This window comes from Rousettus aegyptiacus, unplaced genomic scaffold (assembly GCF_014176215.1).
Source record: "Rousettus aegyptiacus isolate mRouAeg1 unplaced genomic scaffold, mRouAeg1.p scaffold_m13_p_2, whole genome shotgun sequence".
Taxonomy (NCBI): domain Eukaryota; kingdom Metazoa; phylum Chordata; class Mammalia; order Chiroptera; family Pteropodidae; genus Rousettus; species Rousettus aegyptiacus.
The window spans coordinates 14,825,541-14,849,776 of NW_023416295.1; the positions used below are offsets into that span (position 1 = coordinate 14,825,541).

General features: G+C 55.2%; 1 protein-coding gene across 9 annotated transcripts in view; it reads left to right on the top strand.

Moving 5' to 3' along the window:
* Positions 1-6,832: 6,832 nt before the first annotated feature.
* Positions 6,833-24,236, top strand: part of TNS1 (tensin 1) — a 187,007-nt gene continuing 169,603 nt past the window's right edge. For 4 of the 9 annotated variants that reach the window (XM_016156676.2, XM_016156675.2, XM_016156677.2 and 1 more), the window contains exon 1: positions 18,700-18,811. Coding sequence is in view for 1 of the 9 variants with exons in the window: in XM_016156683.2 (XP_016012169.2) it covers positions 6,955-6,987; positions 18,697-18,811 (148 nt within the window). In the remaining 8 variants the exon portion in view is untranslated. Of the gene's footprint in view, positions 6,988-18,696; positions 18,812-24,236 lie in introns of those variants that run through there. The other 5 variants (XM_016156678.2, XM_016156680.2, XM_016156679.2 and 2 more) reach the window with 2 other exon arrangements.

Here is a 24,236-nt window from a genome sequence, read left to right on the forward strand (position 1 = left end):
TGGACGCCTGGTGCCTGGCACCTCCTCTGCCCTGGTGGGACCCGCCTTTCCTGCGCGGCTCCCGAACCTCCGAAGTTGCGGGGTGCCTGCGCCCGCCCCCCATCCTGTCTGGGAAGCAGGCAGGCCAGGAGGCTGTCACGCCGAGGGGAGGAGAGAGGGAGCAGCGGAGGAAGTCCCGGAGAGTGGAGGCGCCTCCCGCAGGGGCTTCCGGGGAGATGGAGGCGTTTCGGGGCAGCGTTGCGGGGCTTCGGCCGTGCTCCTCCCGCTAGAGGGGGCAGGACACTCGGGCTGCTCCTGTGGCGCTGAGGATCCGGGACACCCCGGGGCAAGGCTCTTGCCTTCCTCCACACCCCCCAGCCCCTTCCCAACTCCGCGCCTGGAGCAGCCCGTCCTTCCCCGACTCTCTCACCGAGGCGCCCACCCTGGGGGTCAATATGACTCGACTGAGCTGGTGCTTCTCCTGCGTGATCCGATGGGGCAAGTACCTCTTCTGCCTCCTGCCCCTGCGCTTCTGCCTCCGCAGCCAGGTAAGCCGTCAGCCACACCTGGCACCTGCCGCACCCCTCCCCGACGGGCACTACCCTCAGTCTCCTCGGCCTTTGATTTATTACTCTCCTAACCCCAGGAACACACCATCCGGATAGTTGTCAGCCTGGTTCTTATCAGAGTTTGGGGGACTCCTGGGGAGCCCCTGCTGTGTGCTGCACGGATCCACAATGGGGGGAGTGGCCGCCCCTCCCCCGGCGGCGGCGCACAGCGCTGGGTTGGGGTCAGAAGTCTGAAGAATAGCACCTGGGTCTGTGGGAGGGCGGCAGAGATTTGGGTATAAAGGAGGCTTCTGGGGGGAGTTTAAGCATCCCTCCCAAGTTTCTGTGGGAAGAGAGGGCTAATTCCTGGAAATGTCTTTTTTTCCCCCCTACTGGGCTCAGAGGACCCAGAGTTGAGTGAGATGGAAATGCGGCCTGTGGGGCTGGAGGATGTCGTTTGGGATTTCTCATCTACTGAGGAAGATGCAGGGACCAGGGAATAGGGCTGGGAGAAGATGGGGCTGGACACCAGGGCCTCTGTCACTGGGTTAGTGGGGGAGGAGGGGTCTGGTGGGAACTACAGTGCAGGGAAGTGTGTGTGTGTGGGTGGGTGGGGGGGTTCTGGTTGAGCATCTTTCTTCCTGGGATCCTCCCAAAGAAGATCCCAACAGTGCCTTCAGGCTGTGTGTGTGTGTGTGTAAACCTGGGAGGGGGCTGACATGGGGACATAGCTGGCTCAAAGAGCAGGGGACTGAATAACCTGAACGTAACCTTAAATTCTCCCCTGGGGGACAGAGAGGACCCCAAGAGCATGACCTCAAGCCCCTGGAAACCTCTAGTGAGGGACTAGGCAACCTATAATGGGAGCCTGGCTTTCTGATCCCCTCTCCACTCCTTTGGGGGAACCAGAGGGACCCCTGTCACACAGGGGAGGGGGTTCAGTACACCTCTCTGGTTAAGAGTGTCAACTATGGAACGAGTCTGCCTGGCTTCGAATTCTGGCTCTACCATCTCCTAGCTGTGGACATTGTGCACGTTTCTTAATCTGCCTGCACCTTAGTGTTCTCTGGTGTAGAATGAGGATAAAACAATACCTACCTCACTGGGTTCTTGTGAGGATTAAATGCAGTTAAAGTGTTTATCAAAGTGCCTACTCTATAGTAAGTGTTCAGTAGAAATCAGGGATATTATCTCCATTATTAGTGTGCTTTTCCAATGGGGATCACCCTCCTTGTAGACCTTCAGGCAGGAGACCTTCAGAGCTGGAGTAATGGAGAGGGAGGGATTTCTCCCAGTATTTATTCTTCCCGTCATATGGTTGGGAAAGATCCTTTCACTCCATAAGAAGTTTGAATGTTCAGCCCCTCTTCCCAGGTGCTGCCTCTGGGCCTCAGTTTCCCTCTCTGCCATTCTGATTCCGCAGTGGGGAAAGGTGCCAGCAGGCTCCCGCCCCAGTCACCCAAGGTGTGTTTTGAAATCTTCTAGCAAAATGTATGGTCCCCCAGGATTGGCTGGGAGGCAGGCACTGCAGCTGTGGACCGCAGGCCTGGAGCCCCGTCCGCATCCCCGTGGGCTCTGAGTTCAGATGCTGCGGGGTGCGGGTCTTCAGATTTGAGAAAAGGCAGCCAGCAGCAGGAAATGGCCAGCCAGAATCAGGTCAGTGGGACCCCAGGCCACTTAGCAATTTTCCGTCTTCATTTGCAGAGGGAGAGGATGACCTAACCTCCTCCTGGGCCAGGATTTGAGCCGGGGGCTGGGGGCAAGGGGCTGGATGAACAGCTGCAGCCGCCTCCCTCCTGCCTTTGCAGGGCCTGAGTCAGCCAGGAAATTAGAGCTGGGGAAGAGATCAAGATCACTGAGTCAGGCTCTGGGAAGGATTTTATTAAAAATTGTTGAGATTGGGTCCAGACACTATCCCTGCCCAGGGTGCTGCTGGCGGGGAGGTAAGGGAACAGAAACTGAGTGGTGCACCCTCCTATTTCCCCTGGGGAAACTGAGGCTCAGACAGGGCCTGGTTGGAGCCTCACCTTCCCTCTCAAGGAGCATCAGATTTCTGGAGTGCAAAGGGACAACCTCGATCTCTCACTGGAGGCTGTGTAGGCAGCGGGGCAAGGGGCAGGACTGCCCCTACCCATAGGGTGCCTTGGTGGGCTTCAGAGTGAGTGTCCCTTGCTCCTGGCTGATGCCCCTCATGCCTGGCTTGGTGAGTTGAGCATGGATGGGACTTCAGCCTCCACTCACCTCTTGTGTGTACCCTTTGCAGTGAACATCCTGTGCAGTAGTACATGGAGGCTCTACTAGGACACTGAGCGCCCCAAGGCTCAAAGGCTGCGTGTGGGGGGGGGGGGCGCGGGCAGCAGGATGAGGTAACCTGGCTTACCTGAAAGGAGGCCCTATGGGCAGCAGGGGCCAGACCCTGTCCTCACGCAGATCCCGGGCCCCAGGTCTTGCAGGACTGCTATTTTTCTCTTTTCGTTGGTTTTTCTAGAGTCACGAGGGAGCTAGTCAGTCTCGTCTTGATGCGTGCATCAGTATTGTCCTTAGTGCGCATCTGTGTGTTTGCCGATCCTCATTCCCCCACTCAAGCCAGATCAGGCCCAGGCAGCTGACCCCTTCCCGGGACTCTCCTCCCTTCACTGCAGCGTTATCATCTGTGGGACAAAGAGGCCGGATTAGGTGAATGGTATCCCAAGGGCCAAACCGTCCTGGCAGACATGTTTAATTCGGCAGGCGGAATGAGTTTAAAAAAGAAGGCAACATTTAAAAATTTATATCTTTAAAATATTTTATACAAGAGATTTTACATGATAATATAGATTTGGGGCTTCTCTTGACAGATCAAAAGATCTGACAGGGTGGGCTTTCGTTGCTGATGCCATAGTGGTTGTCCCTGAGGAGTGGGCATCCGCTTTAGCTGGGCCTGCCCTCTCCAGGTCCCCATAGATGCCTTGCTCGTGCCTCTCATTTAACCTCTGTTGGGCCCCTGAGACCACTATCGGAGCCTGTAGGTTTTTTCAGCTCTGATGTTCTGTGACCTTTGGATTCTGTGACCAGTGGTGACAGAAGAAAGGCCTGATGTGACAATAGGAAATGGGCTGGGCAAAAAGAAGAACTTTTTAATGGACAACTCTCTGGGAAATTTTTGGCCTCCCTGAAGGTGGAGGTGGAAGGCACCTTAGAGACCAGCAGCTTGGCCATTTCGCAGGTGAGGAAACTGAGGCCAGGAGAGGGGGGTGCCAGGCTTATAAGGCACGTCAGCTTCATTCCTACCCTCACTCACCTTTCCCTCTGCGTCAGCTCAGCCGGCCTCTAGGCCCAGTGCCAGCCTCAGAGCCCACAGTCCTGCCTGTTTCTTCAACTGGCTGCTGAGCCAGGGGCTGGAGGATGGTGGGCAAAGAGCAGGGGGGGCTCTGCATGCAGAGGGGAAGTGGAGTTAAACATAAACCTGCTGCAGAAATGGCCAGGACGGTCGGACAGCGTGGCATAGGGTGGTGGTGGGCTCTGAGGCTTGTACGAGCCCAGGCCAGAAAACCCAGCCAGCCCAGTGGCCCGTGCCTAATGTCTGCTGCATGTGAGACCCTGATCCGGGTGGGGGGTGGGGACCCCAGGATGAGTAAATATGGTTCTGGCCCCTGAAGAGTCTGCAGACTGAAAGACCTCGGAGGTGAGAGAGTAGCAGGAAGAGATGGTGTTGAAGATGGGTGGTTATTACAGGTATGTGCAAAGGTGTCCAGGCCAGGTATGCCTAAGGCCTTTTAAAGGGGACGAGGGGGAATAGTTTGGGAAGGGAATAGTAGATGGTAAGACTAGGAAACTGTGTTAGGACCCATTGATTGATAGGCTGATTCATTCCTTCTTTAACCACATCTGGCACCTGTGAAAGACAGGCTCTGAGGATACAAAACATGGGACATGCCCTTGCCCAAGAAACTCTCCCCATGTGCGGGTGAGGGAGGATGATAATGGATCAGGAGCCTGAAACAAAGTCATTATGTATAGTTAGAGACGCCCCAGGAGGCAGGGTTGAACACTAGAGGCCTTCGCTCCCATTTTTCGTCCCAACTTAGGGACTGGGGAGGGGCTGTGCGAGAGGCCAGACCAGTTGGTGTCACTGTGACTTGGTCTTCAGTCTTGTTTTCTAGCATTTCTGGGAAACTGCAAGGTGATTTCTCAGAACTCCCAAGATAGCTGCCGGAGGTCCCTCTTCCAGTGACGCCAGCAGCAGAGGACAGGGGGAGCAGGCAGGGCTTGGTTGGCGGAGCCCTTGTTGAGGCAGGCAGGGTTGGTGATGGTGGCTAGGGGCGGGGACTCAGGGCCTCTCAGTGAGGTGGCCACCTGAAAATCACTCCTCGCTTGCTCCATGCTCTAGCTGGTGGAGAAAGGTAGGGTTTGCGGGCGTGTCTGTCTATGGACACCCTGGTGGTGGCTGCAGGGTCAGCTACACGTGGAACGCGGGTCCATTTCAGTGTCGGCTAAACTGTCAGTTGAGCCTCAGCAGACTTAGGAGGGAGCACCGAGGGGCATTGTGATTTTGGCAAGGGATGCAGGGCAGAAACTTTCTCAGCCCCGTAGTTCTGCAAAAGGACTTGGAGAGATGTGAGAAGGGACCCTGATTCCTCACCCTAACTCCTTTATCAGAACAAAGACTTACATTAACTCAGGCACCTGCTCCAGAAAGGACCAGAACGAGACGCCTTGCCTCAGTGTCCTCCCGACTTCTCAGAATCACCAAGCGATAGTGGCGGTCCCTTGTTCAGTGTGCAACCCGCACAACCGCATTCTGCAGCCTTTTCCCAGATGACGTGTGACTGTTTCCCTTCCATTCTACGGTTTCCCAGGCTGATGTCTTGGCTGGGCTGTGGGCTGGGAGCTAGCACACCTGGCTGGGCAGGCCCACCTGAGGGGAGAGGCTGGTTGTAGAGACTGAACTCTGGGGTTGCACTCTGTGCGGCATTGACAGAGTGACGAGGGCATGCTCCTGGGGGAGCAGGGGAGAGGCAGGGTGCACGTAACCTTTTGTACGCGTGTCCCGGGGCGCGTACAGCACACTCATACCGCGTGCATAGGAGCTCAGACAAGAGGGCTTTCTGCTAAGTTACTCAATCCAAGAAAATGGTCTCAGGGAGCCTCTTCTGGGTGGGGCCCTGTCCTGGGCATTTTGTGTGTTTATGTGAGTTGGACTGTGTGTCCTTGTGTGTGTGTCTGCAGAAGGGGGTGGGGCCGAGCTTTCTTTCTCTCCCCTGGAAGGCTCCTAAAAGCGGAGCTGGTGATTCATCAGCCCCACCCGCCTTTACTTGGTCCAGCCTGGCCAGAGCTCCAAGAGAGAAGTTTTCTGGAGAAATGTTTGTGTGTGGGGATCGAGACAACGAGGGCTCGGGCAGATTTTGCTGGATTTCCCCGCGGCGCTTTTTGGGAATGCGTTTAGATCTGCACCCGTTTTCTTCCTACCCTCTGGACCCCCTGGGCTCAGTGGGGAGGAGAGGGAAGGGGAAGGCTGGCGGGCAGGGGGACACTGTCGGGGAGAAGTAGGCGTTGGAACGGTGGGAGGTGCACTCTGGGCCTGGGGACGTGGAGGGGGAGGGGAAGGAGGAAGTGGGGAAATGCAAACCAAATGTTGGCCCAGGGCACAGTCAAGAAAAACAGACTCTCGCGGGAGCCTGGAGCGGGGCTCCCTTTAGGAAGGGCAGGAAGGGCTGGGACAGATGTTTGGAGAAAAGAAAGAAAGAAGGGAAAAAAAGAGTATAAAAAAGTTGGAACGAAATGCACAGCCTGGGGGCTGGGCCATTCTCCTGCAGGCTCAGGCCCGGTGTCTCTTACGTTAAGGTCGCTGAGTGTGTGCAAGTGAGTGTGTTCCAAAGGCAGGAGGGCCTGTGTGTGTACTCGGGGATGGGACAGGGCCAAGGAACCTCAGGGTGTGCAGACCGCTCTGTCCTACCTCTGTCTGTCCACTCCTCAGTTTGGGGGCAGGGGTCTGCAGTGAGGAGAGCAGACTCCAGGCCCGCCAGCACCAGCTCAGAAGGCAGAGGCTTTGGTGGCTCGCAGGGGTTGTGTGTCTGGGGGCTGGGGGTGCAGGGTTAGGGGGTGGCTTGGTGGTGGTGGGGCCCCGTCTCCAGTAGTTGTCTCTTTGCCCTATCTCCTTCATACCCCCTGCAGAGCAGGGTTTCTACCCCACAACTCTGGCCAGTGGAGCCTGGGAGGAGGAGGGAGGAGACGGGAGGCTGGGACAAGGGGGTGGAGTGGGGGGAGGAGGAGGAGAAGGAGGGAGGGTGAGCTGGAGGCAGGCAGGGCCAGAGGCCCGACAGATGCTGGCTGCGCAGGAGCAGCAGCCTGGGACTCGGAGCTTTCTCCTGCCCGCGCGTGGGGGCTGTGAGCTCAAGAGTGCCGTTCGCAGGCCCCGGACGTGGCCTGAGCTCAGGACCCACCGAAGATGACGTGGATCTGTCTGTCCTGCATGCTCTGGGTAGGTCTGGCTACTTTAGCTGGGATGTTGTCCCCTCCCTCATCCTTAGGCTGAGAGCCTGTGGTGGGGGGAGTGTCGGCGGTGAGGGAGGGGGCCCTCTCTGCCTCTGGTGGACAGAAGGACAGACCTACTTGAGCAGACCCTCAGGCCTTGTCCTTCCCCATCAACAGGGCCCGTGGCCTGGTCCTACTGGTCAGTACATACCCTTTGCCCCCACCCTGCCCACTGCTCTCATCCCCAGTCGAGTCCAGAAGCTGTGAGTAGAAGGAAGCCGTCAGGAAGTTTTGTTTCTTTTCGGAGCCTCTTCTGCCTCCACTCCCACCCCCACATTGGGGTGAAAATTCTTTACCCCCGCACTTGCTCAGCCCAAAAGTTTGAGGAAGGGGCAGTGGTAGGGGCCTGGAGAACAGGGGATATTGATCTAGAAAATAAAATTAAAAAAAAGCCATGCAGCAGGAGAATTCTGCTCTGATTCCATCACTTTATCCCTCTGGACCCAGTTTCAGCTTCTGCCCGCTGCCATCCCTTCCTCCACAGCCTCCCCCCACCCCGCCCCCATCCCTGGCCTCCTCTTTTTTCCTTTTTGTTCCCAGGTTCAGGAAAATGTGTGTTAGGGTGACTGTCCCTGAGGGGTGGGCAGGCAGGGTCTGGGGGCCACATAGTGAGGGTTAAAAGTCTTGAGGCCGGTTAGGGGCAGAGAGGGGCTGGGAGAGGGCCCACCGCTGCGGGATGGTTGGGGGCAGGGGCAGGAGACCCCTTCCTCAGAGGGGCTCCATGGCTGTCTGGGCAAAGGCATGCACAGGGGTCAGGAGGGTGAGGAAGTCATCCCTGGCTGAAGTTAATGTTGGTCTCTGAGAGCGTGAGCTTGGGGGAAGGGGCTTCAGGTCTGGGATCCAGATGTGGCCTTTTCTGCCCCTTTCCTTGTTCCCGCCAGTCCTGGGGAAGGCCCTCTCTTGGCCTAGGCAAGCTTGGGCTGAGTATAGTGTGGGAGATCAGACAGACTTGGGCAGTCAGGTGTGCTTGGGGCAGGGCAGGGAAGGGTGGGGGAGGGTGTGGAATGAGGAGATTTGGGTGGAACCTGAGACTTGGGTTCAGGGATGGATCCGAAAGGTGCCTGGAGCATCCTGCGCATAGGATGCATCAGTGGTTCTCTGGGCTGGTGTTGACATCTGTAAAAGGGGAGCCTTGACCAAGTTCATCTCTCCAGGCCCTTCTGGCTTCCTCCGACAGGCTCCGGAAGGCCTGCAGACTGTGCCCAAGTTCGAGGCGGGCAGTGAGGGAGCCCTGCTGTAGAAGGGATGACAGACTTCTGGGGGCGACGTACTGCCGTGGGTGGAGAAAGGGCCACTTCAGCCGAGAGGTCATGGGAGAAGCCTGTCACCTCACTGAGTTTCAATCTCCCCATGGGTGAACTGAGGACAATGAAGGAGAGTTGCCAAGGGGTGGGCCCGAGCACCCTATCGATGGTACCGCCCTCCCTGAGAGCCGGGAGAAGGTACTGGGGACCCAGGGCAGGTGTGGATGCTGCCACTTTGGACTTCTCTAAGCCCCTCCCCTTGCGCCTTTTCTTGCCTTGTCTCTTAGAGCCTGCCCAGGCCCTGTCCCTCCCCAGCTCCGTGGGACAGCTTGGTGGGTACTTTTCCATGGGAATGAGAAGAGGCCGGTGGGAGTGGGCTGGGCCGAGAGGCTGTGCCCGGATGCCCATCGCCAGGGTGGGCCAGAGTCTGGGGGAGTGTGGACTAGACAGCGGGCGCACTCCGGACCATGTCAGTGTTCTTGTCTCCTTTCTCCAGTTGCCCAAGGCCGTGGTACCAGTGACCTTTCTCCCTTCTGGGCGGGCCCTGGTGGGGCTAGGGTGTATCTTTATGGCAGGTAGAGGAGGGAAAGGTAGCGCCAACCATGGAAAGGGGGCACAGAGGCCTGGAGACCTTGCCAAGGGGGCTGCTTTCGCCTTGAGAGGCACTTGGTGGCTAAAGTCTGTGGCCTTTGACACCAGACGAAGCTAGACTCAAATCCTAGTTCCAGCATTTACCAGATGGGCAGCCTTGGGTAAAACGGTTCATTCTTGAGCCTTAGTTTCCTCATCTGTAAAGTGGGGAGAATAATGCACATCTCGTATGGCCGAGATGAGGACAGAGAGAATGTTTGTCAAAAGACAAGGCACCCACATACACAGGAGGTGCTCAGTAAATCCTGGCCCCCCAACTCTGAAACCTGGTGTTTGTCTTACTGGATCCCCCATATCCCAGATCTCGTGTGGGCGGAGGGTCTCCCTGGGATGGGTGTTGTGGGACAGGGTCCCACCTCTGAAGCTCCTGACCGCCCAGGGACTCTGCCCAACTATTCTGGGGCCAAGAACTAGCTGGGTCTGTGGCCTCAGGGAGGTAGACCGAAGCACGGTCTGGAATAGACATGTCTTGTGCTCCATTGTGAGTGCACGTGTGTCTGTGTGTGCACATGTCCCTGGATGAGGACAGCTGTAGAAATTTCATCCAAGAAGTAATATATCTGTAATGCACAGTTTTAACAAGCTCTAGGAATAAAAATCACTTTAATAGCTGAAGAGCATAGTAATATATTATGCATAACTTGATTTTCTCAGCAAATGTTCCCATTCGCTATTACATATTCAAGTATGGCTTATTTAGAAAATAATTATATGTCTATTAATAGAGGCTTTTTGGTGTGTTGATGGAGTTAGAGCTGCAGGCTCTTCCTTCCAGAGGGACTGGCTCTGTGGTCGGCAAGTGTGAAGGGGCTTATTAGGGTGGGACTGAAAGAGCCACAAGGCAGGACCGGGGCTAAGTATAGCCCTGCTCTGCCTTGAGCAAGCTGTGTGGCCCAGGGCCCGTCACTCAACTTTTCTGGACCTCACAGAAGCTTGGATAGGATTCCCTGAGGCCACTTCCAGCTGCAGACAATGAAGTGTTCTCTTTCTCGGAACTGGTGTCCTTCCCAGGGCTAAGCATACATTTTTGTCAGAAGGGTCCTCGTGAGCCCCCAGATTCCTGGGGTGCATTTCCTGCCATGTCAACCCCACTCTGTCCCCTCAGCCTGAACTCGCTCTCTCGAGTTTTGTTTGTAGGTCCGAGATGGCCCGTTTGGGGCCTCCTGATATGGGTTTGGAAACTAGGCTGGGCTGCATGATACTCATCAGGGTCTTACTTAAAAATCTCCTTTTGTAAAGTTTTTCAAAATGACCTTTGAGGCACAGTGTCAGGGGGAAACACTGAACTGTTTTTCAGAAGGTTTCACAGGAAGCGTAGCGTGCTGGCCGAGAGTACGGCGCCTGGGTTTCATCCTGGCCCCGCCATTGGGTAGCTGTGTGACCTTAGGAGAGTGGCTTCATATCTCTGTGCCTCGGTTTCCCCACCTACCTGTAGGATTGTTAGGTTTTAAGTGGGCTAATACACGTGTACATTTAGAATAGCGTCTCTCACATAGTGAGAGCTCAGGAAATGGTAGTTCTTATCACATGATGTACCTTTTCAAGGCTACACAGTAAGTTAGAGTCAGATCGAGAACCCTGGTCTCCTGCCTCCCCGTCCAGGGCTGCCCATTCTAAGAACACTTCAGAGCAGAGCATGTGGGGCCAGTGTGAACGGGTGGTCAGAATGGTGTGAAGGCCAGGACGGGCAGGCCCTCTCCTGCAGGCGTTGGGCACAGTGGTCAGAGCGCAGACTCTGAAGCGAGCGTCCCGGGGTGCAAATCCTGGCTCTGCCGCTTACTAGCTGTGCTGTCAGGGGAAGTTATTTTTCCTCTCTGTGTTTCATCTGCATGCATTTCGCTGGCTCACACAATTTCATCTGAACCCCACTCTAATTCTGTGTGGTAGGAAGGGCAGGGACCACTAGTTCCAATTTCCAGCCCTGCCGGGGGATCTCACAGAAGGGGGGTGGCCTGCCCATAAGCACGTGGCCGCTGGGTTTAGCGTTCCTGAATAGAGCAGGGGTGTGGGCTGGGGGCAATCGATCTGTGGGTTGAGGAGACTGGTGGGGAGTGGCCCAGGGTTAGGGAACGGTGCTGGGGAAGTACTGTGATGAATAAACTGTCCAGTCATTCGGCCATCTGAGCCCCCGCCCACCCGTGGACCCGTTCAGTCACCTCACAAGTGAAGACGAAGTGCCAGCTTTCTTCAGGACGCTTGCGGATGTTGGGCCAATGGTTATGAATGGATGGGTGCTACCAAGAGGGGACCTACGGGGACACTTAAGGGAGGACTTAACCTAGATTGGAGGAGAGGGCAGGTATCAGGAAAGACCTCTCGGGAGGTGAACTTTAAACTAGATCCAAAGATGAAGCCAAGAACACAGAAGTCCCAGTGCAGGAAGTGAAATGACTGAGGATGGTTGGATAAGATGGGCTAAGCTGGCGGTAGATGGTCTTTGGACTGGGGACACTGGCAGTGTAACTCTCAGGTCCCCTTGAGATGGCCACAGACCGTGGCAGTTGACATACTGTGAGAAATGGTGGTTGTGAGGTGGTTAAGGACTTGGGACCCTGCCACAGACAGACCTGGATTTGAATCTCTATTCCATTCTGCCCTGCCTGTGTGTCCCGGATCAAGTCCTCAGCCTCATGGGGACGTCGTGAGGAGTCAGTGAGGGATCGGCGCCAGCCTCTTGCCGTGGCGCCTGGCCCATTACCGGGGCTCAGACTGTGCTCCCTCTGAGCTCTCCCACTCCAGGAGATGATTTCACTTTTGGGCACAAAATGGATTTGGGACTTGATGCTCAGAAATGTTGGGATGTGTTTTACGAAGGAACCAAGTGAGGGGGAGAGAGAGAGAGAGAGAGAGAGAGAGAGAGAGAGAGAGAGCGAGCGCGAGCGAGCGAGCAGGCTGATGGGGAGAGATTAGCTCAGAAACCGAGTCAGGGGCTGGGGGTTACCAGGTGGAATCCCGGGTTCCCCAAGTCTCCACACGGTCCTCTGTCACGTGGGAGGGGTTCAGTTAATGCTGCTATCTTCCTTCTGCCTTCCCCTAGAGATCCAGGGCTACTGGGAGTCAAATAGCTTTCTCCTGGGCCAGGCGATGCCCGCGGGGGGTGGGGGGTGACCTAGTAGTCTCTCCCGTGAGGGCAGGTCAGTGGGGAGCAGGGTGTAATGACGCCAGGAGACACGTGGCAACGACTCCATTTGATTCATTCCCTCGGACTTGTTTTGGGATCATGCTATTTTGGGACATGACAGACATGGAGCCGAAGCACATGCGGACAGACATATGCCGCCTGGTGGGCTAGTCCCCTGCGCACACAAGGAATGACAACACGAAACCCAGGCCACGTCTAGGGAGCATTGACTCTGTGTCAGGTGCCGTTCCAACTGCTTCTCAGGCATCTTCTCCTTTGATCCCCACAATGAGCTATGAATGTTACGATTATTAGCTCATTTAACATGTCAGTAGAATGAGGCAGATGGGGGGAGCTAAGCTACTTGCCCAGGATCACCTCGCTAAGTGGGAGGGCAGGGGAGAGTCAGGGTGCCATGTGGTGGAACGCCAAGAAGGTGCCGCTGAGGAGAGGAAGGGACGCATGCGAGCCTCTGGTCTGGATCATGGGGAGACCACCATCCAAACGGAGGAACGTTCTGCAAAACGGCCTGGACTATTCGAAAACTTCAGTGTCAGGAAAGAGAAATCGAAAGGTACAGGACTGTGTTCGGATGGAAGCAGGTGAAAGGAACCCAGCAACTGAGTATGATGTAGGGTCTTGATTGGATCCTGAGTCCAAAATAAAAAAAACAAAGCAAAGACCCAGCTATAACAGACGCTTTCAGGGCAAAAAGGGAAGTTAAAGAATATGAACTGAATGTTAGATAACAGTGTGGTATTGATGTCGCGTTTCCTGAGGGTGATGATTGTATTGGGGTCAGGCAGGGGGCAGAGACAGAGACAGAACGAGGGGGCAAAAGTGGCAAAATATTAACAGCCGGTGAACGGAGGTGAAGGGAATGTGCAAGTTCATCTTTTCTAGAGCTTTTAACTTTTCAAAACAAAACAAGAAGTCAGCGGTGGGGAGATTAATTCTGAGCGAGGTGGTGGTGGTGGGGTATCTGGAAGGATCTCCCCAAGGGCATGAAGTTTGAATGGAGCCTTCAAGGATGCCTAGAAGCTTGGCAAGCGGAGAGGGGGAGGAAGGGCATCCTGGGATGAGGGAACAGCAGAGCAGAGGCTCAGAGGTGTGTGCAGGGCAGGGAGTTGGGGGGTGGGGCGTGGGGATCGAGATGGCAGGGTGGGCCGCGCGAGGACCAAAGCCGCTTCCCCTGCTGGCTCCAGGGAGTCCAGGTTTTATCCTGGATGCGTGGGGGAGGCATGGGAGCATTTTGGGGTGAGAAGGGATTTCAGCGACCCTATATAGTTGTGCTCCTTAGAGGCTGCATGGAGGCTATGTGGGGAGGGGGACTCAGTGTCGGGGGTCCCTGGAGGCTGTTGCCCTAAGCAGAAGTGCCAAGGCCTCCAATAAGGCAAAGGCAATGGAATTAAAAAGCACAGGAGGCCTGAGAGAGTGTTTAGGAAGCAAAACGCAGAGTTTGGATCGGAGGGCGAAGGGCAGGGAGGAGCGGGGAGTGATTCAGAGTTTTCCACCCGAGGTGACCAAGAACATGGTCAGGACATTGGCTAGCTAGGGGATTGTGTGTGTGTGTGTGTGTGTGTGTGGTGGGGAGGGGTAGGCGGGCAGGGAACGCAGGTATGTGCGTGAAGGCGACGTGGCGTTGGGAGGGACTTGCGTGGAGGTGCCCTGAGGACTCCCAGATGCCAGCCTGCAGCTCCATTGGGATTCCAAGCCTTCCCCATAGAAGTGACAGCTGACGCCAACCAGGTCCTGGTGTCCCAACCCAAGGCAACAAGATATGGAGGATGGAGGGCCAGGAGGCAGGGAAAGGGCGGCGCTGACTCTCCAGGTCTCTCTTAGGCCTGTGTCTGGGTGACTCTCTTTCTCAAGGCTCACAACTTACGGATGTCTTCCTCATGCCAATCATCCAGGGCTGCTAGTATTGGGCACAAGGAGCCTCGTCGCGCAGGGCTGGGGAAGTTCCTTGAGGAGGAGGCAGGAGCTCAGGAGCTGAAGGACCTCTAGGGTTATCAGCCCCCCTTCATTCCCGCCCCCCCCCCCACCCCCGACCACCAAGCTCTGTACCCATGGGGCAGGGAGGAACCAACAAACAGCCTTTCCCATGTCAGGGCCAAGGACTTCCGCCAAGGCTGTCCAAGCCAGATGTGCCACACCCCTCTGGCTGGGACCTGCATCTGGCAGGCAGGTTTGGCTTGGAGTGGAGGCTGGGAGGGAGAGGATCCCCCTGAGGGCCAGGAAAGCCCTCTGATGCTGACTGGGCTTGTCACAGGGCCAGGGCTTGGAGGGTGGGGAAGGATGACGTGCAGGCTGGGACCACTTCCCTCGTCTGGGCTCTGGCTCTGGAGGGAGGTGGGCGTTGGAGAGACCAGGCAGCTCCTGCTGTGGCAGTGCCTCTTCCGTCCCTGGTCCCTGAGTTCCCCCAGGTCCATTAGGGGCTAATCCAGCAAGGCGGGGGCTAGGGAGTGCTTTGTGAAGCTGTCTGCCACTTACTTGTTAGGAAAACGATGGTCATTGTCATGACAGGCTACCCTTGAAAGAAGCTTTGTACCTTCTGGGCTCATTCATACCTGTACCTGTAGCTGCACAGAGGCCCTGGTCGAGGTCGGGGCAGGTATCTGACCCCTGTTTCCCTTCTTTATCCTGACTTTAACATAGGGCTGTTGGGGAGTTCTCACCATGTGTCCTTGCAGCTTCTACCCACTGGGCTTCGTTTTGCCTTCAGTAACCTCACAGATCATGCCTCGTCCCTTCTTACAATGACAACTCCTTCACATAGTTGAAGGTAAGAGGCTCGCCCAGCTTAAACTTTCTCCCTCATCATCCCAGAGCCCTTCAGACCTTTGTGGGTGACTTTGTCAACAAGATCACCGGAAACTCTCTTATAGCTGGGGGAAGTCAATGCCAGCAGAGTCAAAGCCTAGGGCCATTTGCCTGGCGGCGGCTGAGCTGGTCTCCGTCTTGCCATTGGGCTTCCCCAGCATCTCAAAGAGGGTTGATGCCTCGGTAGAGACAGCTCCTCCCTGCTCTTTGTATCTGTCAGCACGGTCCACCCCACCTCCCCCAGTTCCTCCATCTTAAGCTGGCCCACTGTTCCCCTACTCTGTCTACACTTAGACTGTGTCCTCCAAACCCCTCATTTTCATCTGGGGACGACAAGGCCCAGAAAAGGCCACCGATGTTCTCAAGGCCACCGGCCTAGAAAGCAGGTCGCTGTACTCCTATCTCAGCGTTCCTTTAGCCAGAGAGCAGGATGGGGAGGGGGCGGAGCGGGGGGGGTAGTGTGCTGGGCCATCGGCCAGGGGCTGCGTAGAGAGGCTGTGAGTGAGGCCAGAGAGTGTAGCTGAAATCCTGTTTCTGCTCTCCAAGCCCATGCAGGGAGAGATTTTGTAAATTCACATTTTATGGGGTTGGGCAGGCAAGCCCGGGGCCCAGGGGAAAAGCCTGGGTGTTTGCTTGTCAGTCTGGAAGGCTCCGCCTGCTCCCCATCTGTTCACTGGGCAGCCAAGACCTTCTTTCGAGAGATTCTACTGTCCCACTGTGCTTTGGGGCGGAGGCTTCTATCCCTGGGCTTTGGGGAAAGGGTTGGACTTGGGGTGTAGGCAGAGAAGTCTGGGGTGTAACTGGAATAGGGAGCTCTGCCTGACTCAGTAAGGGTAGGAGAGGAAGGCTTGGGGGTTCCAGAGCGGGACTGAGACAGTTGGGTGGCAGAACCTCCTGCCTGCCTCCCCACACAGGCCGTAAATTGAACCCCAAGTCCCCTCGCTATGCCTCCTCCCACCCCAGGCCTGGGCCGCTGCAGTTGACATTTGTCTGCGTCCCCTCCCTGAATGTCTGTGACAGAGATTATCCAGAAGGCTGCCAGCCAGGAGCTGAGACTGGATAGCGGGGGGGGGGGGGGGTGAGACTTCAGAATGGAGGGCACTCACCTGCCCCTTGTTATGGCACGGGGGACACCGAGTGGGGTCCAGAGCTGGGCAGTGGCCTACTCCCAACCTGACCTCACCGCAAGAGGAAGCTGGAAGCACTGCCCTAAAAACATGAGCTCTCTGGAGTATCAGAATCCAAGGCCTGCCCCCTGGCCTAGCCACCAGGGGGCACTGCTGGGTTCCTGGCTCCTCCACCCTCTGCTCTGCCCTCCACCTCTGCCCTGGGCTTTCGCCATCTCTGTCTGTCTGTCTGTCTCTTTGAATTTTGAGACAATAACAAACTTCAGAGAAGTTACAAATACGGTGCAAAGAACTTTTTTTTTTCCACTGAGCTACTTGAGAGTAAGTTGCCACCACCCCTAAATACTTTTCTAATTTTCCTACAAGGACTTTCTCTTGCCTAACCCAACACAGCCGTCAAGGTCAGCAAGTGGACATGGATACATGACTTCAATGCGTCTCGTCCTCAGACCCCACTGAAGCGTGGCCGGTTCTGTCCTGACGGCCGGCGATGTCCTTTACGGGCGTGGAAGGAATACAGTTCAGAACCAGCCACTGCCTTCGGCTGTCATCGCGGGCTGGAAATCGCCTGGGTCTTTCCTTGACTTTTGTGACCTTGTCACTTCTGAAGATGCCGAGCCTTTTAACTGGCAGACTGCCCCTCGGTTCGGGTTGGTCCGATGTGCCCTCCTGAGTCCATCCCGCCTGTGTCTCCGGCGGGAATGTCGCAGAAGCGATGCTGTGTTCTCGGCGCGGGCCTCTCGGGACACAACATTTCCCCTCACCCTGTTACTGGTGATGTTAACTTTGATCGCTTGATCAAAGCAGATGCTGCCAGGAAAAGTGACTTTCTTCCCCTCGATAATTTACAAGTTTGATGTGGGGAGGTACTGTGAGACTCGTAGCTATTCTGTTTCTCATCTTTCAATTTATTCACTTATTTCATTTAGGCCGTTCCTGTCATTATGTATTTTGATGCTCAGATCTTCCCAGATTTAGTCTTCGGGGGCCCCGTCAAGCTGGCTCCTGTGTCCTTTTGTCTGTGTGTCTGTCCCCCTTGGATTCTTGGGTTTCCTTTATAGTCCCTGTGCGTTTCTGTCTAAGCTCCACATTCTCTGTGCGGGCTTGTTGGTCTCTGTCTTCCTTTGTCTCTGCCTTTATCTTGGTCGTTTTTCCACTCCCATCTGACTCTCTGTGGCTTTTCTCTGTCTTTCTCCGCCTTCTCTCTGTGTCTGTATCTCTGTCTCTGTCTGCTCTCTTTGTCTTTCTCCCTCCCCCTTCCCCCCATGACTGTCTTTCTGTCTCTCTCTCTCCTGCTCAGCTCCTCTCTCCATCTTTGCCTCTTTGCCTCTCTCTCTCTCTCTCTCTCTCTCTCTCTCTCTCTCTCTCTCTCTCTCATTTTGTCTGTTTTTCTCTCTGTGTCTCTTGTGGCTCAATCTCTTTTTCCCAGGATTCACACTACAGTGTCTTCAGCTAGAAGTGCCAGACATGCTGGGTTTGTGGGACACTGTCACCCTTCCTACTCTGAACACACAAGTCTACCTCTCCAGCCTCTGCCCCAGAGCTGGGAAGCTCTGGAGCAGGGTGCAAGAGGGGGACTTGAAGGAAAAGAACCCTCCCCCCAGAACGATTGTGTCTCTGTGTGTGTCCCTGTGTGTATGTGTGTACGGACAGTGTCAGAAAGCTCTGTGCCCGGGATTGGGGAAAGAGGGAGGGAGCAGCCAGTGCCCGCCTGTGTTCTGCTGGCCCCTGCTGCTAGAGCAGGGAAATGAATCAGATCAGACACCAGGGTGAGGTGCCTTGGAGAGGAATGGTGCCTGCGGGCAGGGGATGACTTTTGTGGGGAGTCCTCTGAATGAGGGCGCTCCCCCCGCCTGCGCCTGGGCTGGGGACTGTAGGTGGGAGGAGGGTGGTCCTGAGCGTGGATGCAGAGCTCTGTGCCTAGAGCGTGTTCCCATATGTGGTTACAAAGGACCGACTGTCGGAGCTTGAGGGGTGTGGTGCCCCGATTCGTGATGCCTGGAGGGGAAAGCTGAGGCCTGTGGGAGTGGTGAGGTGGTGACTGGCCCAGGACCTCATGGCAGGTCAGACACAGAGAAGGCTCGGACTGCCAGCCTGCCTCTCATCTCATGCATGTAGCAGTGTAGTTTTAAAAAGGATATTTAACCTATCAATATATTCCTCATGCAAAGAGTAGAGTATAAAAATAAATATGGAAGAAGTCTTCTGGGCTGAGGCAAGGGGTGGCAGTGAGGGTGAGAGAGAGAATTTCGCTCACCTTGGGGGATGTTGACTGGGACGCCACGAGGGAGCCTCCTGAGGTGTGGTTGCATGGGGCGTACGTATGTCAAATGGTATCGAGAAATCCACTTAAAATGAGTGCACTTTGCTAATCAGGTAAATGAAAAGAAATATAATAACTAAGAAACCATGGAGGGGCCTGTGACTCCCGGACACTGGCATCTCCAGTTGTCGTCTGGTCCCCAGTACACCGATTTTACCTCAGTTGGGGAGTCTGGGTCGCACCCATGGCTTTCTTTTTCCTGGGCACCTCCTCCTAGAAATGGGCTCAGGCCTTTCACATCTCTAAGGGCTCACACCTCCCCTTTCCCCCAGTCCTTGCCTATGTTTTCCCCATCATCACCCCCAACTCCTTCCCTGGGACCCCAGCCTTCTGCCCAGGCCTGATCACTGTGCCTCTCTTCCCGCAGCCGGAGGATCTGGAGGCCCCCAAGACCCACCACTTCAAGGTGAAGACCTTCAAGAAGGTGAAGCCCTGTGGCATCTGCCGGCAGGTCATCACCCGGGAGGGCTGCACCTGCAAAGGTGAGCATCTGCTCGGGCCAGGGGCATGGGGAGCATGTCTTCCCAGGAATGAGACGGCCTGGGGCCAGGTCGGGCTAGGACTTGGCTTTGCTTACATCCTTGGGATCCTGACCTGGTGCTGGATTCTCATCTGGGAGGGGCTGCCGAGCACAGCGGATGGCAAGAATGTGTGTGTGCGTGTGTGTGCGTGTGTGTGAATGGCACATGGCAGGTGAGGGGTAGCGTGGAAACGGCATGTAGCCTGTGCGAGGATGACTGGGATGACGTGGTCAGATGGCGTGAAGAAGGTATGCGGATGGTACACAGATGACCTGCGAATGGCATGTGGAAGGTCGTGGGTGGCATACGGAGGACCTGTGGATGACACGTGGAGACCGTACGGTTAGCATGTGGATGGCGTGTAGACGGCATGAGGGTGACATGTACCTGGCACCGGAAGGACTGCACAGAGGCCAGGCCATGGCCCTCCCCTTGCGGCTGCCCGGGGGGTGAGTGTAAGAGGCCCCGAGTCAGACTCGGAGGAGGGCCAGCGGCTGCCCGGCCTTCCACTCACTGTCCTCACGCACCACCAGAACTGCCTGGGGTTCGGCTTTCCCCACTGCCAGAGAGGTCAGTGTCTTGTCTCACAGCACACAGTGAAAGCAGCAGGGGGTCCCTGCACCCAGTCTCAGGGACTGACACCCTCACTCACCCAGTTGCCCCATCAGATGCCTCCTTCTCCTTCACCCCACCCCCCACAATTGCCAAGGTCCCCCATAACAGCTTGAGTCGCTGAGCATCTCTGCAGCCAATCCAGGTTGCTGGTATCTGTCACCTGGACAACTGACTGTGGCCCCTTCTCCCTTTTCCCGACCTACTCTCTTCAATCCACCCTCTGTTCTGGCTTCCAGTGGGACTCGATGTAGGTCTAGTCATGTCAGTTCTCCAGTATAGCTTTGGGAGCCCCCGCTGCCCTCCAGACAAAGCACAGACCCCTTCCAGTGGCTGCGAGGCGTGGCAGGACCCATCCCTTGCCAGCTTCCCAACCCATCCCCCATCCCCTCTGCCCCCCAAGTCCATACTCAAACCACCTGCACCTCACACAGTTCCTCAAATGCCAAGTATGTCAGACATGCCAAAGGGGCCAAGCTTCTTCCTACTCCGGAGAACTTACTCCCTCTGGACTCTCTCCTTCTTCCTTCCCTCCAAACCATGTGGGCCTGGGCAGCTGGGCAGCAGAGCCTGGTGAACAATTATTGAAGGACTTAATTTTAGAATGCTTGCATACATGATCTCATGCAATGCTCATGGCACCCAGAGGTGCTGGTATCATCCCTGTCTTACAGAGAGGGGAACAGACTCTGAGTAGGTAAGTCTCTTGCCAAGGCACACAGCTGGCTGGGTTGGAGTGTAGTTTTCAGGGTGCTTTGTCTGGGGCAGGGAAGGCTTCTAGATAAGGAGTTTCAGATGGGTGTTGGAGGGTGGCTGAGTAGATGAAAAAGGGCATTCCAGGCCAGGCCTGCTGGAGGCAAAGGGTGGAGAGAGGTTTGTGGTCCTTAACTGAAGGGCTGAGTTTAGGAAGCCGACAGGAACTCTTGCAATACCAAAATTAGCCACATGGTGTCATTGTCCTCCTAAGAGATCTGGCTGGGTTTAGGGTGGGAAAAATCCGGAAGGAATTGCTGAGGGGGGAGTTTTGCATTTTGCTGGCATAGCCACCACCCACCCCACCCAGCCCTGCAAACCTGCTTAAGTTAGCCCCTGACCCTCCCGCCCCTGCTTGGTTTGCCTGCTTCCTTCCTTCCTTCCTTCCTTCCTTCCTTCCTTCCTTCCTTCCTTCCTTCCTTCCTTCTTTCCTTCCTTCTTTCCTTCCTTCCTTCCTTCCTTCCTTCCTTCCTTCCTTCCTTCCTTCCTTCCTTCCTTCCTTCCCCAGTGTGCCTTCCTTTCACCCCAGTGAACCCCATCACTGCTCTGAAAGGAGGCAGCAAGGGGTAGGGTAGAAGGAAGTTCCAGCACACACACTGAGACCTTGGGCTCATCTCTGGCTGTATGCTCTGTGATGGTCTGTGGTCTGTCATAGTCTGTGGTCCTAGGCTCCCCAGTTGACCTGGCTTGAGGGCTTGGGATTGAGAAGGGGATTTGACCCTATGTGAATGGAAGGCTCCCAAGGTGATCAGAGACGACCTTAGTTTTACTCGGTTTGGAGCCCGGCCCTGCTGGTATAAACCTGAGTGGAGGTTAAGTGGTCAGTGGGCTGCCAGGCTGGTTTGGCGGCTCTGGGTGTTAGCGAGAAGACGCACTAACACTCTCTTCTTAGTTGGCACAGGTACCTCCAGGTGTCAGGACTGGGTCATGGGAGGACAGGGGCCAGCCCAGCAAGGGAGGACAGAAGGCTCATGGCTCTACAGGCTACATGTACATCCTCAGCAAAAAGATTGGGTCACCAGGCCTGGGGGCAGGGTTGGGCCCCTGGGCTTACTGGTGGGAGCTGCAGGGTTGAGCCAACTCTCTATGCTTTGGAACCAGGAGGTCGTGGTGGCATGAGATGGATAGACCCTTATCCATCCATCCATCCATCCATCCATCCATCCATCCATCCATCCATCCATTCATCCATTGATCCATCCATCCATCCATCCATTCCTCCCTCCCTCCCTCCCTCCCTCCCTCCCTCCCTCCCTCCCTCCCTTCCTCCCTCCTTGCCTCCCTCCCTCCCTCCTTCCTTCCATCAGGTACGGTTGTATGGGTTGTTTCCTGGCCGAGAGGGCAATTGTGGGCTAAAATCCAGGCCATGTTTTATTCACCAAGCCCAGTCCAAAGGGTTTGCTGGGCTCACTGGTTCCTCTTCCAGTGTTCAGGTCTCCAGCTACAACCTGGTAACCCTCAGGACTAGTGGCTGGAGTGGGGTGTATGGAATGGCAAGCCCCTGAATTCACAGTCTCCGTGGGGCTTGCAATGCTGAGGGAACTTCAGGCTGGGGGCAGTGGAGACATTTACCTAGATCTAGAGAGACTGGGGGATTCCTCCATGCCCTCTGGCTACCCTGCTCTACAGCCGTGATGGACCTTCCGCCCCCTGCCCTCCTGAGTTTCACTGTTTGGCTGAAGACGGTAAGGTGGGAGATGGGGGTGGGGAAGGGAGTCAAAGAACCTAAGGTCTGGTCCTGGTTCTGGAGACTCAAAGAGAAACAAAGAAGACAAAGAACTAAGGTGGTGGGACATGTGGGCATAAGTGTGACAGATATAGAGGCAAAGAATCTACTGTGAGACCGCGACGGGTCCTCTACCTTGCTGAGCCTCTCGTGCACCGTGGGGTTGGTAATAAACCCTGCCTGTGTCTCGCAGAGGGTCATTGTGAGGAACCTCTTGGTTCTGTGTGTGGCTCTAAGTGAGTACTCATGATGGGGACCAAGGCTCCCCATGAGGGGGACAGAGATGGATGAGAGGATGGGAGGAGAAGAGGCCCGGGGCCTCTGTTAGTGGCTCAGGCTCTGTTTCCTGGCCTTGCCCCTCACAGGCTGTGTGACCTCAGATAAATCAATTCCCCACTCAGGCCTCAGTTTCCTCATCTATGGAGAAGGAGGTGGGAAGAATGCTCACTGAGGCTCGGACAGCGGGAGGGCCTGGGAAATTCCCTTGTCGGAGTCGGTAAAGGCTAGAGAACTGTCCCAGTGTGGGCTGCCGCTTCGCCTCCTGTGCACACATGAGATCCATCGGACAGGCATGAACGGAGCCCCCTCTGTGCTGGATGCTGTGCCAGGTGCTGGGGCCAAGACCCAGTCCCTGACCTGAGAGGACGGATATGCAGCCAGACAATCAAAGACCCTGATTGACACAGGAGTTGTCTGTCTCTGACTTAGCAGAGATTTTTCTGTCTGGCTTCAGCAGGGAAGGCATATGCAGGCTGGATTTTGAAGGATGTGTAGGAGTTCCTCTGTTCAAACAGCATAATTCCCACAGGCCCCTGGGGCAGTGCCCTAGGGAGTCTAGGGCCTGGCGCAAGGGCCCTAGCCTCCTGCTAGACTGAAACCCAAGGGAAGAGACCAGAATGCCAGCTCAAAGAGCCCAAGGGCTGACATCCGGGCATAGATTGGAGCCCAGGCTTAGACTATTTCCCTTCTCAATGCCTCTGGTCAGCTTGGAAGGTGGGAACAGTCACTTGTGGTTTCCCCAAAGTAGGACACACTTGGGGAAGACAATCCAGCTGTTAATGGGACGAGCCTACCCAGAAGACCTCACTGGTTAGATTGGGAGAAACCTTGTTTCAGGAGCTCTTTCTCCATTGTAACTTCACTGGGGATCCCAGCTTTTCCTCGTTGGAGTCATCAGAGGCAGCCTGGTAGGGTAGGAAGACCCTGGGTTCTGGTCTTGGCTTGCTGTGTGACCTTGGGTTAGACACTTAACCTCTCTGGGCCTGGCTTTCCCATTTCTCTAAATGAGGGTTTGGACTAGACCAGAGGTTCTAAATGGTATTCCAAAAGAGCCGTACGTTTCTTTGGAGGTGCTTCAGAGGCCTGAGAGGGTAGGAAAAAGGGGAAGTCCAAGGGGCTGGGGCCTTGAAACTCCTGCCCACTTCAATCGAAGCAGCTCTGGATATATAAATATATCCAGAGGCAGGATGGTACAGTGGTCTTGAACTTGGCTCAGACGTTCTGAATTCAAATCACAGCTCTGCCTCTTACTAGTGAGAACTTAGGCAGATTGTTTCATCTCTCTGAGCCTTGGTCACCTCGTCTTTAAAGTGGGACATACAGCCAACCTCCCTCCTTGGCTTACTGTGGGGTTTAAATGAGATAGTAAGCATAAAGTGTTCAGAACAGAACCTGGCACATAACGAGCATTCAACAAATATTAACCAATATCATTGAGATTCCATGTAAGAGTTCATCTGCATAAGAGTTTGGCTGCAAAAATAAAAGTTTGAAAACTACTAGGTGGGATGATCTAGAGGTTTCTTCTTGCTCAAACTTGAGAGCCACGCTGTGCCCACTCCCCTGACCACCCCCTGAGATACCTCATATTAGTCAGGGTTCTCCAGAGAAACAGAACCGACAGGATGTATGGATGGATGGGTAGACAGACAGATTGATGGATATAGATATTTATTGTAAGCAATTGGCTCATGTAATTGTGGACGCTTGACAAGTCCAAAATCTGCAGGGTAGGCCATCAGGTTGGACACAGAGGGAAGAGTTGAAGTTCAAGTCCAAATCCAGTCTGCTGGCAGAATTCCCTCTTGCTTGGGGAGATCAGTCTTTGGTCTATTTGGGCCTTCAACTGATTGGAGGAGGCCCACCCACATTATGGAAGGTGATGTGCTTTATTCAATGTCTATTGATTTAAATGTTAATCTTATCCAAAAACAAAACAAAAAAAACCTTCACAGAAGCATCTAGAATAATGTTGAACAAATATCTTGGTACCATGACCTAGCCAAGTTCACATAT